The sequence below is a fragment of the Molossus molossus genome, unplaced genomic scaffold, assembly GCF_014108415.1.
Source record: "Molossus molossus isolate mMolMol1 unplaced genomic scaffold, mMolMol1.p scaffold_m16_p_12, whole genome shotgun sequence".
NCBI classification, from domain to species: domain Eukaryota; kingdom Metazoa; phylum Chordata; class Mammalia; order Chiroptera; family Molossidae; genus Molossus; species Molossus molossus.
In genome coordinates, this window is record NW_023425347.1 from 28,281,610 (window position 1) to 28,302,261 (window position 20,652).

The 20,652-nt window shown below is 37.1% G+C and overlaps 1 protein-coding gene across 1 annotated transcript; it reads right to left on the reverse strand.

Annotated features, from left to right (window-relative positions):
• Positions 1–4,208: 4,208 nt before the first annotated feature.
• On the reverse strand, positions 4,209–4,629 carry LOC118626663 (60S ribosomal protein L35a). Its single transcript, XM_036256645.1, has one exon. It carries the CDS (start codon positions 4,574–4,576, stop codon positions 4,244–4,246), a length of 333 nt encoding a protein of 110 aa, XP_036112538.1. The 5' UTR covers positions 4,577–4,629; the 3' UTR covers positions 4,209–4,243.
• Positions 4,630–20,652: the final 16,023 nt, after the last annotated feature.

Genomic DNA, 20,652 nt, shown 5'->3' on the forward strand with positions numbered 1-20,652 from the left:
GCGTCATGCCCCCATTGAGTTGCTACACCGCAGCAGGGATGGATGATATGCCAGGACTCTAAAGGAGCTGATTGCATTTTCTTTTCTCACTCTTGGATTGCCTTTGGGATGAACCCATTTTCTCTCCTGACTCCAACCACTGCCTGTAATCACCCAGCTCTCAAATCCCCTGTCCTTAGCTCTAAGCTCATATTTCCACCTGCTTACTAGACATCTCAAACTAATGCTTCATTGGCACCTCAACTACAAAATGTCCAGAACTGAATTAACCATTGTACCCTCCAACCTGCTTCCTCCCTTCCCTCCCCACCCCTGCTCTTATTATTTATTTCATCAAACTGACCTACAATTACCCAGTGACCCAAAGCAGAAAACTTCTCACCTGAATCCACTTATTACCAAGTCGGCCTGGACATCCTGTCCCTGCAGTTCATCTCCACAGTTACTGCTTTGATCTGGTCATTCTTCATTCTTCGCCCACCTCTATTCCATCAGTCGGCCAGCCGGTCAGCCGGTCAGCACATACTTATTGAGTACTTACTATGGCAGGCACTGCATGAGTTGGAGGTACAGGGAAGAAAAACACAAGGTTTCTGACTTCATGGAGCTTACAGTCGAGTGAGAAGACAGATCCTTAACACATTAATATAAAACATTGAGTATAGTAAGTACTTAAAAGGAGTAAAACAGGGTAAGAGGGAAAAATCATGAGCAAGAAATGTCTGGGGCCTGAATAAAATGAAGAAAAAGACGTGTTAATGACTGGTGTCAAGACATTATAGCCAGAGAAAAACAATGCAAAGGCCCTGAAGCAGGAGCATGTCAGGTGAGTTCAAGAACCAACAAGCAGGCCATGTGGACAGAGGAGTGAGCGACTGAGGGGAGAGAGGTCGGAAAGGAAGTTGGACAGCAGCCAGGAACCACATCATGTACAGCCTTGGCAAGACATGTGAATTTTGTTCCAAGGACAAAGGGAAGCCATTGGACACCTTGAGGAAATCAATTGCATGATCAAACATAAATGGTGAAGGGACCCCTCTGGTTGCTGTCAAGTTGACTCTAGAAAGCCCAGGGTTGGACAGGGTAATTCGTTAGGAGACCATTTTGATTATCAGGGCAGAAGATATAGAGCTTTTGACTAGGAGCAGAGAAAAGGTTGTAAGAAGTGCTCCGATTCTGGCTATGATTTGAAGGTAAGGCTAACGGAATTTGTAGATGTATTGAATAGAGTGGGAGAGAAAGAGTGTACATGAATTTCTTGGTTTGCAGTCAATGCATCTGTGTGAAATAGGTGCCATTTACTGAGATGGGAATTCAGGGAGGTGAATAAAGTGAAGACTAAGAATCAAGCATTAGGTTTGATGTTTGATGCTTGATGCTTGACTGTGGACAAGACACAGAATTTGGCAGTGTCTCTTCCGTGGAGTACAGGGAAGATAGCCTGGCTTTTACTGAATAAAAAGAGAGTTCAGACAGCACTACCTCCAGAAAGCTTGCCTGTACCCAAACCTCCCACTTCTCTCTTTAACAAAAACACACAGATGTGCACACACCTCACACACTCATACACACATATATATATACCGTATGCACTGCACAAAAACACACCGATCACCCTCACACATACACTTCACGTTTACATATACACCACATACACCCATACCATGTACACACATGCACACATACACTTCACACACACTCACACTTCGTTCAGTATGAATTAAATACCCCTCCCCTGTGCTACCCGAGCTCCTAAAAATATTTCTGCCTTAGTTCATTATTTACTAATTTATTGGTCGTGCTTATCCAGACTGGAGTAGGACTAGCCCCAGTAGAGCCAAGCTGTGCAGGGCTCTGCCTCTACGTGATCATCTGCAGCTTGAGGACAGAGACTGTGCTCATTCATTTTATATACTCGTCGCCTGGCTGATGTGGGAACCTAGGGAAAAATGTATGCATAGTTGTTAAAAAAAATGATTAGACAAATATGCTGCAACCTATATTCCCCCCCCTTTCCCCTCAATATCCTCTAAATGTGTATTCCAAATACAAATGATAGTATCATGAGTTTCCACAAACAAAATACTCACTGCACCATATTTTTGCATAGCACTCTGTTATAGGCACGATACTTTATTAAATGGACATTACAAGTCGGGTGGTACTTAAGAATCAACCAGATCTCAGGAACTTGGTTATGAATCTAAATTCAAATCTAACCAGAGGGAGCAAACAATACAGCGGAACATCGGCCAGTGCTCAAAATGGATGCATGCAAACATATTTACTGAAAGCAAGTTTCAGCAAACCCACTTACACTTTTGAGAAATAAAAAAAGAGTTGGATGAATGGACTACAATTTTGGGTCACTGAAATTCTTGAGGCACCACGGGCAAGGCATAAAAGGTAAGAATGCAAAGTCTAGCAAAGATTGTTTCATGGACCCCCATACAGATGCAGCTCTGTGATAGATAGCCCTCTCCAGTAATCTTATGAAACTTCACCATGGATACATATTCCCAGAGGCTCTTGTTCAAATTCAGATTTTAATTTAGTGGTTTTGGGATAGAGCCTGAGATTTTGCATATTTAGCAAACTCCAAGGTTCTACTAATGATGCTGGTCTAGGGACCATGTAAGTAGCCTAAGTAAAGTAACTACTTAACTCCCAATCTAGGTGTAATTGTCATGATTTAGCACACACAAAATCTATTTCAACAACCTAGTGTTCCTTTTTTTCATGTGGTATCACTTTACACAGGAGACAGGAGAGTGTGTGTGGAGAGAGCAGATTTCATCAAGTTAGCTCAAATGAGGCAAAGAAGTTTCCTCTAAGTAAGCATTTTGGTAGGAAAAAAAATGGGCTGCCATTCTGCCAGATTCAGAGAAGAGACATCGCCTTTGTAAAATGGTCCCTGGTCCCTGGTCAGGACTGGCTCCAGTCACAGTTCATGCTTAATACTACAGCATTTTTTGATGAGTGAGATTGGCAAAGTAGACGGCCTCCCTGGTGAGATTTCCAAAACTTATTGGCTTCAGTCAAGCTGAAGGATGTTCTGATGTGGTTATATGCCCTGCTGAATTAAAATAGAATTTTACAAAGGATGAGTAAAGATAGACTGAGGCAGACAAAGAGCTTGATCTCATCCAAAAAAAAAAGAATAGTAAGTGGAACTTGTTGGGTGATGACAGAATTGCTGAGCCAAATGACAGCAGTGGTTGAGAAAGAAGTGAGGGGAAGTAAGGACAATGACTGTGTGATTAATATGATGTGATTAATAATGTCTACCTTGTTGGATTGCTCTGAGAATCAAAATTTATGAAAAATTTAAAAGGGAATATTATAAACATCTTTAATAAATGCAATAATAGAAAATTATTATACATCTGAACAAATCAAAATATAAGCAAAGGATAGAAACAGAGAATTCACAGAAAAGAAACACAAATTGCTCTTAAACATACGAAGATATGCTCAACCCCAACTTTTCACTCATTAAACTGACAAAGATCAAAGAGACAAGATGTATGATGTTGATGAGGATCTGAAGTCAACAGGCACGCTCATACATTGCTGGTAGAAAGTAAATTGGTATAACCTTAACGGAGAAAAAATTGGCAAGATCTAACAAAATTTTTTTTTTTTTTTTTTTTATCCTCACTCGAGGACATTTTTCCATTTTTTGTTCAGGTAGAGTGGGAGGGAGAGAGAGAGGAACAGAGAGAGAGAGAGAGAGAAACATCGATGTGAAAGGAACACATCAAGTGGCTGCCACCCGCACAACCGACCAGGGCCGGGGACAAACTGCAACCAAGGTACATGCCCTTAGCGGGAACCGAACCTGGGTCTCTCAGGGCCGCAGGCCGACGCTCTAACCGCTGAGCCAAACTGGCCAGGGCTAACAAAATGTTTTTTAAATGCATATGCCATTTCACCCAGTAATTTCCACTTCCATAAATTTATCCTACAGATATACTTACACATAGGTTAAATGACCTATGAATCAAATTATGTATTCAAGCCTTGTTTTTATTAGCCAATATTGGAAGAAGACCTATATGTTCACCAACACTAGATTGGTTAAACATAATATGGTATATACATGCAATGGAATACAATGCAAAGTCTGAAATGTATCATTCTTTACTTTTCTATTTTGTTCTTCAGTTTATCGATTAACTTTTTTAATTTATTATTTTTTTTTTCAAGAGAGAAAATCCATTTTATTTACTTTTCAATAAATTTAAATCCTTGAGGGGTACAGCATTACACGAATTCTGTGTCCAATGGCCTTAGCAGGAAGGTTGCTTCGGAATTTAGCACGAACCATGCCACTATTTCCATGAGCACGAGTTACCTTTCCCCAGATTACTCTGGTTTTGTTTGGTTTGCCACCAGGAGTCACTGTGTTGTTCTTTGCTTTGTACACATAAGCACATCTCTTGCCCAGATAGAATTCAGTTTCATCTCGAGCATAAACACCTTCAATTTTAAGAAGAGCCGTGTGCTCCCTCTGGTTCCGGAGACCCCGTTTATAACCGGCAAAAATGGCCTTGGACCACAGCCTTCCAGACATATTTGTCCTTATAGAAGTCCTGTTCCCAGCAGGCCCCCACAGGGTCCAAGATGGCAGAAAAAGTAATTTATTTTTTATTAATTAATTTATTTTTGTTTTAGATGTTTCTCCTTTTATTGATGAAATTCTTGAAAATACAGTGAATATTTTAAAGAACTGAATAGATTTTAGAGTTATTGTAATAGCATCATCATTTACAAAATGCTTTGATGCACTCTGTATTCTTCACAAAGGAGAAGCAAGGCTTAGAGCAGGATCATAAGACTTGCAATTAGAGGACCTGGGTTGACATTGCTCTATTACTTAGCCTTTTGGAGCCCGACTTCCTTCATATGCAAAATGAGAATATAATATCAATCATGTAAAATATACATTTAATGTTATTTCTATGTAAAATCCTTACAACAAGCTTAAGAGGAAAGGGTAAGCACAGGGCAGTGTGAGAGAACTCCTGACTAACAGAGGCCTGAATAATCGGGAGCGCATGGTCCTTCTCTTACTTAACAGGAGGTCAGGTCAGCCACTGCAAGAGTCAAGTCAGATGCTCACAAATCTTCCGCTGGATTCAGACTCTTCTCTCTCTCATTCAGCTATTCTTAGGACATTGACTATTATGTTCTGCTTAACTGAATATAATGTCAACTCATAGGGACAAGATGGTTTTCACACTTTAGACATTCCAGTTGCATTCAAGGAATAGAGAAGGAGAAAATGGGGATAAGAAGTGGCACCGGTGTGTCTTTACCATTTTTTCAGAAAGTAAATGTTTCCCAGAATTTTCCACCCCTCTTCAGCAGACGTTATTTACATTTCACTGGGTACTTATCTCTCTACTTACATCTACTTGCTACATGATACAGGCCACCTCTAGCTGCAAAGCTGGCTGGAAATGTCATATTTAGCTTTGAGCGACTATAGTAGAGGTCAGCAAGGGGTAAAGAGAATGTGAGTGAGTGTAAGTCAATCCTGTCAGCTGCGAAGGGCAGGAATTGTCAGCGTTTTACTCTGAGTGAAGGCTTCATGGTCGTCAATGACTCACCTATCACTGAATTAAGACAGAAATAGGACCTTACTTTTGGGACCACAATAAGTTAAAAAATCACCATGGCCTACTTTAAAACATGGCTTTAATTTTAACTTATTATTTATGAGAGCATTTTGTAACATATTTCCTATTATATAATGATTTTATTTTATACTTAAATTTTACAAGAAAATAGATAGAAATATTCTAAACTTAGCCACAATTATTTTTAGGATTTTGATATGGTCTAATATTCCTCCAACACACATTTGTTTAAGGAAATACTAAGTAAATCATTTCATTTTGTTTGGTATAAAACTTTGCCCACCAATGTAGCCACAGCACCTAGGATAGTACTTGGCACCTGACGTATGCTGAATACGTATTTGATGATCACTTGAGTGGATACAAACAAAACCCCCAAATTCAACATACATGCTACCTTTCTTTTCTTGATAACTATGTTTGTTTTTGTTTTGGTTTTTTTTGGAGATGTACATGCTGGAACTTCTCTACATCTAGGGTGCTGAGTGTAAGAACATGATGCCCCATCCCAATAGGCAGATTCTAATTTGCCACTACTCATGTATGGCTACATAATATCTCTCAAAATATGGCTGACACCATACAGGGAGGTGGTGGGTAATGTGAGTAAGGGCCCAGAGAAGCAAGGGAAATCTCATATGACCTTTTTCATTTCCCAGTATTTGCAAGCCAGGTGTATCTACTTCTCTGATCTCACCAGGCAATGCATAATGTAAATGATAATCAATTCTTTAGGAATAGTTTATATTGTGATAAAATACTCATAACACATATTTGCCATCATAATTATTTTTAAGTGTAAAGTAAAGTGGTATTAAAAGCATTCATAATTTTATACTGTCATCACCACTATCCATCTCCAGAACTCTTCGTCTTCTTATTTTTTACTTTTAATTTTTTTATTGTTGAAAGTATTACAGATATCCCTCTTTTTACCCCATTGACCCCCTCCTCCCTGCTCCTATCCCCCTCCTGCTTTCCCCAACCTAATGTCTGTGTCCATTGGTTGTACATATATGCATATGAGTTCTTTGGTTTATCTCTTCCCACCCTCCCACCCCCATCCTTCTGAGGTTTGTCAGTCTATTCCCTACCTCCATGTCTCTGAATCTATTTTCATCACCAGCTTATTTTGTTCATAATGTTCCATAAATAAGATCATGTGATACTTGTCTTTCTCTGACAGGCTTATTATGCTCAGCATAATACTCTTCAGGTCCCTCCATGTTGTCTCAAAGGGTAAAAGATCTCTATTTCTTATAGCTGCACAGTATTCCATTGTGTAAATGTACCACAACGTTTTTATCCACTAATCTACTGATGGACACTTGGGTTGTTTCCAGATCTTAGCTATTGTAAATAGTGTTGCTATGAATATAGGGGTGCATATATTCTTTCTGATTGGTGTTTCAAGTTTCTTAGGATATATTCTTTGAAATGGAGTCACTGGGAAAATGGCAATTGCATTTTTTATTTTTGAGGAAGCACCATATTGTTTTCCATAGTGGATGCACCAGTTTGCATTCCCATGAGCAGTGTACTAGAGTCCCCTTTTCTCCATATCCTCACCAACACTTCTTATTTGATGATTTATTGATGGCTGCCATTCTGGAAGGTATGAAGTGATATCTTACTGTCATTTTAATTTGCATCTCTCTGATGATTAGAAATGTTGAGCAGTTTTTTATATGTGTCCTGGCCATTTGTATGTCCTGTTTGGAGAAGTGTCTTTCAGGTCTTCTGCCCATTGTGTGTGCGCACGCGCGCCTTAAGACAACACACATTTATTATATTACCGTTCTGGGGGCCAGAAGTATGAAGTAGATCTCACTGGGTTAAAATCAAGGTGTCACAGGGTTGTGTTTCTTTCCAAAGATCCAGGGAAGAATATGTTTTCTAGCCTTTTCCAGTTTCTGAAAACCATCACATCCCTTGGCTCTTGAACTTTTTCATTTTCAAAGCCAGCAATATATAGTCAAGTCTTTCTCACATCACATCATCGTGACATTGCCTCATCTGTCTCCCTCTTCCACATTTAAGATCCCTTTGATTACAGTGGGCCCACCAGATAATCAAAGATAATCTCCATATTTTTAAAATGTATTTATTTTTGTTACAGATGTTTCTCCTTTTCCCCCCATTGACACCCTCCTCCCCATCCCCCCACCTCATCCTCATCTTTGTTGTCTATGTCCATCAGTTATGCATACATGCATATAAGTTCTGTGGTTTATCCCTTCCCTCCCCCTTCACTCCCTCTTCTGAGGATTGTCAGTCTGCACCCTACTTCTCTGACTCTGGGTTTATTTTGTTCATCAGTTTGTTTCATTCTTTATATTCCAGCAATAAGTGATATCATGTGATATTTGTCTTTCTCCTCTTGGCTTGTTTCACTCAAGATAATACTTTCTCTGCCCGTTTTTAATTGGATTGTTTGTCTTCCTTTTGTTGAGCTGTATGAGTATTCTATATATTTTAGATATTAACCCATTATCTGATGTATCATTGCCAAATATATTCTCCCAGAGAGTGGGTTCCCTTTTCAATTGATGCTAGTTTTTTTTGTCATACAGAAGCTTTTTACTTTGATGTAGTCCCATTTATTAATTTTTTCCTTTGTTTTTCTTGCCCTAGGCAATGTATCAGTGAAAATTAAACTACATATGTCTGAGATTTTTCTGCCTACATTAACTTCTAAGATTTTTATGGTTTCACAAGTTACATTTAAGTCTTTTATCCATTTTGAGTTTATTCTTGTATATGGTGTAAGATGGTGGCCTCATTTCATTATTTTGCATGTACCTGTCCAATTTTCCCATCACCATTTGTTGAAGAGACTGTATTTTCTCTATTGTATGCTCTTGCCTCTTTTGTCAAATATTAATTGCACATACTGTCTTTGGTCAATTTCTGGGTTTTCTGTTCTGTTCCATTGATTTATATGCCTGTTCTATGCCAGTACCAAGGTGTTTTGATTATGATGGCTTTGTAATATAACTTGATATCTGGTATTGTAATCTCTTCCACTTTGTTCTTTTGGTTTTTTTTATCCTCACCCAAGGACATTTTTCCATTTTTTGTTCAGATAGAGTGAGAGGAAGAGAGAGGAAGAGAAAGAGAGAGAAACATCGACATGAAAGAAACACATTAAGTGGCTGCCTCCCGCACGACCCATTCAGGGCCCAGGACAAACTGCAACTTAGTGTAAACCGAACCCGGATCTCTCTGGACCACAGGCTGATGCTCTAACCACTGAGACAAACCAGCCAGGGCTTGTTTTTCTTTTTCAAGGTTGCTGTGGCTATTCAGGGTCTTTTTTGGTTCTATATAAACTTTTGGAGTATTTTTTCTAGACCTGTGAAATATCCCATTGGTACTTTAATAGGGATTGTATTGAATCTGTAGATTGCTTTGAGTAGTATGGACATTTTAATGTTGGTTCTTCCAATCCATGAACATGGTATATGTTTCCACTTTTTTATATCTTCCTCTTTTTTTTTCAATGTCCTGTAGTTTTCTGAAAATAGGTCTTTGACTTCCTTGGTTAAATTTATTCCTAGGTATCTTATTATTCTGTTGGTAAATGGGACTGCTTTTTTAATTTTCCTTGCTAAGTGTTCATTATTGGTGTATAAGAATGCTTTCGGTTTCTTGATGTTAATTTTGTATTCTGCTTTTTTGCCAAATTTGTTTATTAAATCTAGTAAATTTTTGTTGGAGTCTTTAGGGTTTTCTATGTACAATATTATGTCATCTGCGAATAATGACAGTTTCACTTCCCCCTTTTCAATTTGGATCCCCTTTTTTTTCTTGTCTAATTGCTGTAGCTAGGACAGTACTATGTTAAATAAGAGTTGTTAAAGTGGACATCCCTGTCTGGTACCTGTTCTTTAGGAAAATGTTTTTCATTTTTGCCCGTTGAGTATAATGTTGGCTGTAGGTTTTTAATATATGGTCTTTATTGTGTTGAGATATGATCCCTCTATTCCCACTTTGCTGAACATTTTTATCAGAAATAGATGCTGGATTTTGTTAACTACTTTTTCAGCATCTATTGATATGATCATATGATTTTTATCTTTCATTTTGTTTATGTGGTGTATCACATTTATTGATTTGCAAATATTATATCTGCCTTGCATCCCTGGGATGAATCCCACTTGGTCATGGTGAATAACTTTTTAAATATATTGCTGGCTCCAAATTGTTAATATTTTGTTGAGAATTTTGGCATCTATGTTTATAAGGAATATTAGCCTGTAGTTTTATTTCTTTGTAGTATCTTTATCTGAGAACTCTTCATCTTATAAAACTGAAAATCTATACCCATTAAACAAAAACTCTTGTTTCCTCTTCCTTAGTCTCTGGTGATCTCTCTGTCTCTATGATTTAAACTTCTCTAAATACCTTATATAATAAAATTATACAGTATTTGTTTTTTTGTGACTGGCATATTTATCATTCTGCCAATCTCTGTCTTTAGATTGGAGAGTTTAGTTCATTCACATTTAAAGTAATTATTGATAAAAGAGACTTATTTCTGTCACTTTGCTATTTGTTTTTCATGTCTTATAGCTTTTAGTCCCTCATTGCCTGCATTACTATCTTGTTTTGTATTTAGTTTTAGTTTACTTCTTTTAGTGAAACTTTTAAATTTCTCTTCTCATATGTATATTCTATAGCCATTTTCTTAGTGGTTACTGTGGGAACATAAAGTTCTAACACTTTAATTTGAATTTATAACAGCTTAGTTTTAATAACACACAAAACTCAGCTCCTTCTTCTCTTTCAGTTGTTAATGTCACAAAATTTCATCTTTACGCATTGTGTGCCCCAAAACATAAAGTAATATTTTTTTAAATGCATTAATCTCTTTGTAGAAGACAAAATGTGGAGTTACAAACAAATATTCGAATTTTATTGTAATATAATGGCCTTTTAGATCATGCAAAAAAGAAACAAAAATAAAATTGTAAATCATTGTTACACTATTACTAGCTTTTATAATTGCCTTCACTGAGTTCTGAATGTTTTCATGTAGCTTTGAGTTACTGTCTAGCATCATTTTATTTTCACCTACAAAATTTCCTTGAGCATTTCTTGCAGAGATGTTCTAGTACTAGCAAACTCCATCAGCTTTTGTTTATCTGAGAATGTATTAATTTCTCCCTTATTTTTTAAGGGCAGTTTTATTAGATATAGAATTCTTGGTTGACAGTTCCTTTTTCTTTTTGTACCTTGAATATATTGGCTCACTGCCTCTGACCTCCAAAGTTTCTAATGATAAATCTGCTGATAACCTTACTGAAGATACTTTGCATGTAACAAGTCACTTCTCTCTTTCTGTTGTCAAGATTCTCTCTCTCTTTTAAAAGTTTGATCACACTGTGTCTGGGTGTGAGTCTCTTTGAGTTTATCTTACTTAGAGTTTGTTGAGCTTCTTGAATATTTGAATTAATGTCTTCATTACTTTGGGAAGCTTTCAGCCAGTATTTCATCAAATATTTTCTCTGCCACTTTCTCTCTCATCTCCTTCAGAAATTACCACAATGCATGTATTGATTCATTTCCTTTACTGATTTTTTTTATTTCAATTACTATACTTCTCAGATCTAAAACTTTTTTGGTTTATTTTTAGGTTTTCTATATCTTTATGGATATTTTCATTTTGTTCATGCATCATTTCCTTGACTTTCTTTACATATTTTTTTAATTCTTTGAGCATATTTAAGACAGTTATTTTTCTAGAAAGAAATAGAACTGTCATTATTTACAGATGACATGACACTATATATAGAAAACCTTAAATAATTCAGCAAAAGTTAATAGAATTAGTAAGAGAATTCAGTAAAGTAGCAGAATGCAAAATATTTAGAAATTTGTTGCATTTTATACACCAATGATAACTATCATAAGAAGAAATTTAAAAAACAATCTCATTTACAACTGTATCAAAAAGAATAAAATACTGAGGAATAAATTTAACCACGGAGGTGAAAAACCTGTACTCTGAAGATTGTAAACATTGAATAAATAAATTGAAGAAGACACAGATAAATGGAAGGATATATTATGTTATGGATTGGAAGAATTAATATTGTTAAAATGACCATATTATCCAAAGCGATCTACAGATTCAATGCAATTCCTATCAAAATACCAATGTCAGTCTTCTCAGGAATAGAACAAATAACAAATTATAAAAATAAACTGAAAATGGGTTAACAACTTAAATGTAAGGCCTGAAACCATAAAACATCTAGAACAGAACATAGGAAGTAAACAATTTGACATCATTCTGAATAATATATTTTTGGGTACATCCCCTCAAGAAAAGGAAACAAAAGCAGAATTAAACAAATGGGACTTCACCAAACTAAAAAGCTTTTACATGGCAAAGGAAAACCTTCAACAAAACAAAAAGACAACCTATTGAATAGGAGAATACATTTACAAATGATATATCTGATAAGTGGTTGAAACCCAAAACATATAAGAAATTCATATAACTCAATAACAAAAAATACACAATCCAGTTGAAAAAATGAACAAAGGGCATGAAAAAAACCTTTCTCCAAAGAAGACATACAGATGGAAAATAGACATATGCAAAAATACTCAACATTACTAATAATCAGGGAAATGCAAATCAAAACCACAATGAGATGCCACCTCACACCAGACATAATGACTATTATCAAACAGTAAACAAATAACATGTATTGGCAAGGATGTGTAGAATAGGGAATGACTGCACTGTTGATGGGACTGCAAACTAGTGCAGCTCCTATGAAAAAGAGTAGGGAGATACCTAAAAAACAAACAAACAAACAAAACTAAAAATAGATATACCATATGACCCAGCAATTCCATTTCTGGATATTTACCCAAAGAAAATGAGAACACTAACTAAAAAAGTATATATGTACCCCTATGTTTACTTCAGTGTTATTTATAATAGTCATGATATGGAAGCAACCTAGGTGCCTATCAATAGATGAATGGATAAAGAAGATATGAATAATGGAATATCACACAACAATAAAAAGAATGAAATCTTGCCATTTGCAACAATGAGGGCACTTTGCTAAGTAAAATAAGTCAGGCAGAGAAAGACAAATACTATATGGTTCCACTTATATGCAAAATCTAAAAACAAAACAAAACAAACAAACAAAGCAAAAAAAAAAAAAACTCATGGAACAAATGAAAGGGATTGTCAGAAGGGAGGGAGTAAGAAAATGAATGAAAAGGGGAAGAGGAATATAGTCAATAATATTATAAGTTTACATGGTAACCGATGATCACTAAAATTAGTGGTGTGATAACAGTATAAGGTATAAAAATGTATCACTATATTGTACATCTGAAACAAATATAACCAATATAATATTGTATAACCAACTATACTTAAATAAAAAACAAATTTTAAGTTTTTGTCTAGTAGATCTGCCATGAGGTCTTTTTTGGTCTGAGGTGTAAACTTAAGGTCTTCTCATGTCTTTTCTGAGCCTTTCCCTAGGCATACATTGGGACTTTCTTTTGTAAAAGATAATTTATCTTATTTTTCTGTTTTTTTGAGGTATAATTGATATACATCTCCATATAAGTTTAAGGTATACAGCATAATGATTTGACTTTTATATATTGTGAAATAATTACTACAAGTTTAGGTGACATCCAACATCTCATATAGCTACAAAGAGAAAGAAAAAAAATGTTTTTTCCTTGTGAGGGAACTCTGAAGATCTACTCTCTTAACAAATTCCAAATATACCATACAGCACAGTTAACTATAGTGTTCATGTTACATTATATCCTTGGAATTATTTATCTTATAACTAGAAGTTTGTACCTTTTGATTGCCTTCATTCAATTCTCCCTTCCCTCATTTCCAGCCTCTGGTAATCATATATTTAATTCATATATTTAATTTTTTTCTCTGAGTTATTTTATTTAGCACAATGCTCTCAAATTTCATCTATGTGGTCACAAATACCAGGAATTTTTTATGGTTGAATAATATTTAATTGCACACACACACACACACACACACACACACACACATACACACCTTCTTTCTTTATTCATTCATCTATAAATGGACACTTAAGTTGTTTTTATGTCTTGGCTATTATAAATAATGCTTCTATACACATGAGGGTGCAGATATCTCTTCAACATAATGTTTTCATTTTCTTTGGCTATATTTCCAGAAGTGAAATTGCTAGAACATATGGTATTCCTATTTTTAAATTTTTAAGGCTCTTCCACACTTTTTTTTTTTTTTTTTTTTTGGTACGTGCTCCTAGCAGGAACCGAACATGGGACTCTCTGGTCCGCAGGCCAATGCTCCAACCACTGAGCCAAACCAGCCAGGGCCCACACTATTTTTCATAGTGGCTATACCAATTTATAGTCTACTAAGAGTGCACAAGTATTCCCTTTTCTTTACATTCTTGCCAATACTTCTCTTGTTATCTTGATAATTTCCATTTTAACAGGCACAATACAGTACATACCTCATTGGGGTTTTAGTTTGCATTTCCATTGATTAGTGATATTAAACATGAGTGGTGACTTCATTTGCCCATTTTATATGCAGTTGATTTTGGATATTTAGTTTTTAATATTAAGCTGACCTCCATAAAGGGAAAGAGAAAGATGAAGGAAGGGGGGAAGAAGGGCAATAGCCTTTTATATTCCCTAGAAGTTCATTTCGGCCAGAGGGAAAGGGGCCTACAACAACGTGGGAAGATACGAAACAAGGGCTGCACACCTCTTTGCCTCTGAGATTAGAAGCAGCAATCAGCCATCAGAACACAGATCCCTAATATTTGTAGAACAGGGTCCTTTTTGCCCACTGTGATTATTAATTTTGTGTGCCAGCTTAACTGATTAAGGAATACCCAGGTAGTTGAATTACACCACTAGCTTTCCTGGTTTTCCAGCTTGCAGACAGTGATTGTGGGACTTCTTACCCTCCATAATGACATGAACCAATTCCTATAATACATTTCTTCTTTTTATATCTATATCTATATCTACGTCTACGTCTACGTCTACGTCCATGTCCATGTCCATGTCCATGTCCATCTCCATCTCCATGTCCATCTCCATCTCCATCTCCAACTCCATCTCTATCTCTATCTCTACATCTATCTATCCTATGGTTCTCTTCCTCTGGAGAACCCTGATTAGTGTACTCACCCTGGCTTCCATAAGCTGTATGCAAGCTGCTCCTGGATCATGATCATCATGGGGCTAGGAAGTGGAGGAAGGTAATGGGTACTGTGCTAACAGATGAAATTGATGGAAATTATACACAATTTATCATCCAAGTTACAAGCCTTGGAAATTGCAAGCCTTCAATAAACTCCAGGATTCCCAGATAGTTACATCAGACAGATTCTGCCAGTACAACGGCCTGGTGGGGAGAGAAATTTCTTATGCTTCCTCCTCTACCTAATCTTTCCAGAATCCTGGGAATAGTAATTCTCATAACTATGAAGTCCAAATGATCCCATCCACATTTCTTTTCTGGGAAGTGACAGCCCTACATTTAGAAAAGGAGACTAAGAGGCAAACTCAATTAAGGTTAGCCAAAGAAAACACTCAAAATCTTCCCTTAGAATGTCTGATTTTTCTTCCTCGTTAAAAACAACAACAACATGTTTTGGAAATTAACCCTTTATCCAATATATCATTGGCAAATATGTTGGCCCGTACAGTAGGTTCCCTTTTCATTTTGATGCTTGTTTCTTTTGCTGTGCAGAAGCCTTTTAGTTTGATGTAGTCCCATTTATTCATGTTTTTTCTTTTGTTTCTCTTGCCCTAGGCAATGTATTGGTGAAAATTCTGCTACTTGTAATATCTGAGATTTTGCTGCCCACATTTTCTTCTAGAATTTTTATGGTTTTATGAGTTACATTTAAGTCCTTTATCCATTTTGAGTTTCTACTTGTGTATGGTGTATACGACTCAACAAAAGAAAGACAAGCAATCCAATTAAAAAATGAGTAGAGGATCTGAATAGACACTTCTCCAAACAGGACATACAAATGGCCTGAAGACATATGAAAAAATGCTCAATGTCACTAATCATCAGAGAGATGCAAGTTAAAACAACTATGAGGAATCACCTCCCACCTGCCAGAATGGCCGCCATCAACAAATCATCAAACAACAAGTGCTGGTGAGGGCGTGGAGAAAAGGGGACTCTAGACATTACTGGTGGAAATGCAGATTGGTTAGAAACTATGGCAAACAATATGGTATTTCCTCAAAAAATTAAAAATTGAACTGTCATTTGACCTAGTGATTTTACTTCTAGGAATATATCCTGAGAAGCCTGAAACACCAATCAGAAAGACTATATGCACCCCCATGTTCATAGCAGCACTATTTACAATTGCTAAGATCTGGAAATAGCCCAAGTGTCTTTCGGTAGATGAGTAGATTAAAAAGTTGTGGTACATTTACACAATGGAATACTACACAACCGTAAGAAAGATCTTTTACCCTTTGAGATGACATGGAGGTACTTGGAGAGTATTATGCTAAATGAAAATAGACAGTCAGAGAAAAACAAGTATCATATAATCTCACTTATTTGTGGAATATAATGAACAAAATAAGTTGATGAACAAAATAGGTCCAGAGACATGGAAGTAGGGAACAGACTGACAAACCTCAGAGGGAAGGGGGGTGGGAGGGCAGGAAGAGATAAACTGGAGAATTTCTATGTGTAACCCATGAACACAGACAACAATATGGTGAAGGTTGGCAGGGGGCGGGGTGTGGGGGGGTGAAGATGGGGTGGAGGGTGTCAATGGAGGAAAAAGGAAGGACATCTGTAAAAAAAAGTAATTAGTAAAAAAAAGTTCCTGTATATTCTTCAAGAGACACCTGCAGTTAATGTAAATCACTGACATTTTGAGAGCATAGCCCTGAGATAAAATGTCTGCACAGGCAAAACATAAAATAAAAATAAGGAAATGTACTTACAGATTTTATCAAATATAAAACCATTATGAAGACTAGTCTTCATAGCATTCACTTAAAAAATTGATCACTACAGCCCTGGCTTGTGTGGCTAAGTGGTTAGAGAATCAGCTGGCACAGAGGAGGTCTCAGGTTTGATTCCTGGTCAAGGGCACATACCTAAGTTGCAGGTTCAAATTCTGGCCCCAATCAGGGTGCTGTGGGAGGCAACCAGTCAATGTCTCTCTCTCTTTCTCCCTCTCTCTCTCTCTCCCCCCCACCTCTTTCCCTCCCTTACACTTTCTCTAAAAATTATCCTCCAGTGAGGATTAACAAACAAACAAAAAAATGATTGCTATAGCCCTGGTTGGGTGGCTCAGTTGATTGGAGTGTCCTCCCATTCAGCAAAAATATTTGGGGGTTCAGTCCCTGGTCGGTGTACGTATGGGAAGCAACCAACTGACCTTTCTCTCCCACATCAATGCCTCTCTTTTTCTTTCTCTTCCCCTTCTTCTCTCTCGAAAATCAATAGAAAATATATCCTCAGGTGAAGGTTAAAAATAAAATTGATCACTATAATACAAATGTTTTGATCCAATTGACTGTATTAAGTAGAGATAGTGGATATAAAACTTATGACAGAAAATAAACTCAAGCTGCTGATAGTAATTATTGAAGTATGTCCCTCTCACTGAAATACTCAGTTTGGTCTTGCCTTTGAGATCAATCTTTATACTTGTATAAAAAAGAATGGTTTACATTATATCATTGTTTTCAAAACTGACTCTATTGTATGAAAATCCATACCTACTGTTTACTGTGGCATCCTGGCAGCCAAAGGGCTATGAGTCTCCTGGGATGTATAACCCATGAACACAGACAACAATATGGTGAAAGTTGGCAGGGGGCGTGGTCACTCCATCTCTCTGCTGATGTTCTGTACTCCTACATCTCAAATACTGAGTTGCTTGAACATCTGTCATTGCTACAGATTAATCTCTTATTGTTTATTGTTTATGTCTGATAGTAAAATTTTATACTTTCCTAATTGTAAGTTCTTCAAGGACAAGAAGTATGATTTACACTCCCCGTACAAATATCCCCACCTAACCAAATAACAATGAACATGACATGGCGTGGACCAAATTACTCACCTGGGGGTCAAATTACATATCAGTTACTGCACCTATGATGATAATATTTGTTCCACTTTCTTGACAATAGTTCATTATAACTTTCTTGAGCTTTATTTTTTCCTACTTCCTGATGACCTGAACCGAGCATCTACAATTAAAAAGTGAATAAAGAAAAAGAAAGCTATTCCAAATAAAAGGGCATACAGCATTATGCAGATACATATATCTGAATAGCTGACTAACATTTATTTGGTCTTTGGTGATTTTCATTATTTCAACAGAGCTTTTACGAGGTGATTTGCATTATTTTCAAAGCAATTAACATGACTAGTTTCCCTTTCCTGTCATTCTAAGAAATAGAGGTTGTAAAAGAGAGATACCTAGTTTTCTTAAGTGTGTATAGGAAAATAATTATTAGGGTCCTAATGCCTCATTTGGCTTGCTTTTAGCTCTTCTACTCTCCCTTTACATTCTTACTTCTCATTTTTCTTATTTCTCCAAATCAAGTGCTGCATCCATGACAGGGTATATGGAGACTAATATTGTCATAGCTCCATGCTTACATTGGCAATTCAGGTTTGAGATCCTTGATAAAAGGTTCTATCACAAGATCAAAATGTTTTATTTTAGTATTAGGCATCGTATACTCAAATAGTTCCAAAGGATCAGAAAGAAATGCAATAGAAATGCATGGGACAACCCTGCATTCAGGGTTCGTTGAAAGTCTCAAACTTCATTTTAAAAAGGGATTTCTGGCCCTGGCCAGTGTAACCCAGTTGGCTGGACATTGTCCCATGCACTGAAAGGTTGACTTTTGGGTTCCCAGCCAAGACACGTGCCCAGGTTGCAGGCTTGATCCCTAGTAGGGGCATGCAGTGTTTCTCTCTCTACCCTCTCCTTTCCTCTCGCTCTAAAAAACGATTTTTAAAAGGCTTTTATAAAAATAAATAAATAAATAAAAGGGATTTCTGTATTTAAATTAAACTTAAAGTCACATTTTGGGCAAATGTGAAGAAATTCAAATTCTGAACAGAGGTCAAAATTTTGCATTTACAAAAGCTGACTGGGTTCTAACCCTGGCAAGCATGCTATTTGATCCCTTTTAAAATAGGGAAAAATAAAAAACAAAGGCATCTTAGACATTAAATAGCCTTTTTTTTTTTTTCAAAATAAAGATTGTGATGAGTTATGTATAAAGAAATCCAAAACACATGGACTAAGCTTTACTTAAAACAAACATAGGTTTAAATGTGAAGAGAAAACTATGGGTAAAGTCTGTTTAAAGCTTCTCTCTATCCCAAATATTTGCAAAAAGGGTTGATTTTTTTTTTCCAGCACATTACAAGTTTTCTGTGCTTAGTTTGATGGTACCGTTCACTAGAAATTGCCATTTATCTAGTATTTTTCTGGCCCCAATACAGCTGCCTTTTGCACTCTATTGCTTGTCTTCCCCAAATTGAAATGATTGTTCTCTATGCCACGCTAAGGCTTGTTTATAAATGCAGATTCAGAACAGCAGATAGACATCCATGTTCTGGAAGTCAGGTCATGTTCTGTGGCTGAACAGCGCCTATAAACATTACCAGGTGCATCTTTGAGGCCCTGTTTCCAGAATGGCCATCTCACGATGTTTCCGATGCTTCTCCAACCACTTTGGCTAGATTGTTTTCACTTGTCATTCACTCTAGTGTCGTGGAAGGCTGTTTCTTCTCTGGTGATGGTGACATTTTCCTGGCCCAGCAGTCACATGCCTAGGAGGTTTCTACTCTTGCATGAAGGCAAATTCTGGCCAAAGGAGCCTGGCTGACGTGCAAGAGGTTCAAATCCTCCAGACGCACAGAGCACAGACAGAGAGCAACTGGCGCCGTGCGGCACATTCCCACCCATCTTCAGCATTCCCAGCACTCTAGGGTGAGTCAAAGGTCTCCCCTCTGTTTTCAACAAATAAAACTAGGTCTTGAGGATCTAAATGCTGAGTTAGAGCACAGCTCTTGGAGGAAATGAGGGGATTGGAATACGATCATGTAAGTTAAATAATTGGAGCAATCTGTTTCTAACTTGACTGTGCTTTGGAATGGCCTAGAAAACTTATTAAAAATATTGATGTCTTCGTCCCATGCACCAGAGATTCTAATATAATTGGCTCCGTATTTAGCCTGAACGTCTAGATTTTTTAAAAGCTCTCTGGATGATTCTACTGTGTAGCTGAGGTAGAGAACCTCTCAATTAGGGCTTTCAGGGTGATTATCATCATGAAACTTAAGTATTGGAATGGAATTATGGTACTCAAACCTGATTGCATATTAGAATCACCAGAAGTGATATTTAAACTACTAATATTAATGTCCAGACCCCACTTCCAGAATTTCTGATTTAACTATATCATATTTCCAACGCCTCCTCCCACATCGAATCAGGGTTGATCTGTGTAACAAATGAAATACTGCAGGAATGATGATGTATGACCTCAAGGCCGTCATCCAATGCATTGTAAATTCCACCTTGGTCTCTTGGACCACTTGCTCTGGAGGAAGTCAGACATCATGCCATGTGGATGCCTCAGCAGCCCTGTAGAGAGGCCTTCGCGGAGAGAAACTGAAGCTTCTTGCCAACAGTAGCACCGTTTTATCGTTCATGTGGGTGAACCCCCTGGGAAGTGGATTCTCCACCCCGACGCAAGCCATCGGATGACTGTAGCCCTAGCTTAGAGAAACCCTGAGCTGGAACCGCCGGACCCTGCTGCTCCTGCACTCCTCTGCATAAAAACCCGGAGAGCTCTTAAGCCCCTAGTGTTCCCAGTGATTTGTTTTGCAGCATTAACATACTTTATTATTCCTATTTGATATTTGAGGAAACTGAGTCATGGAGAAGTTAAGTAACGTACCTGA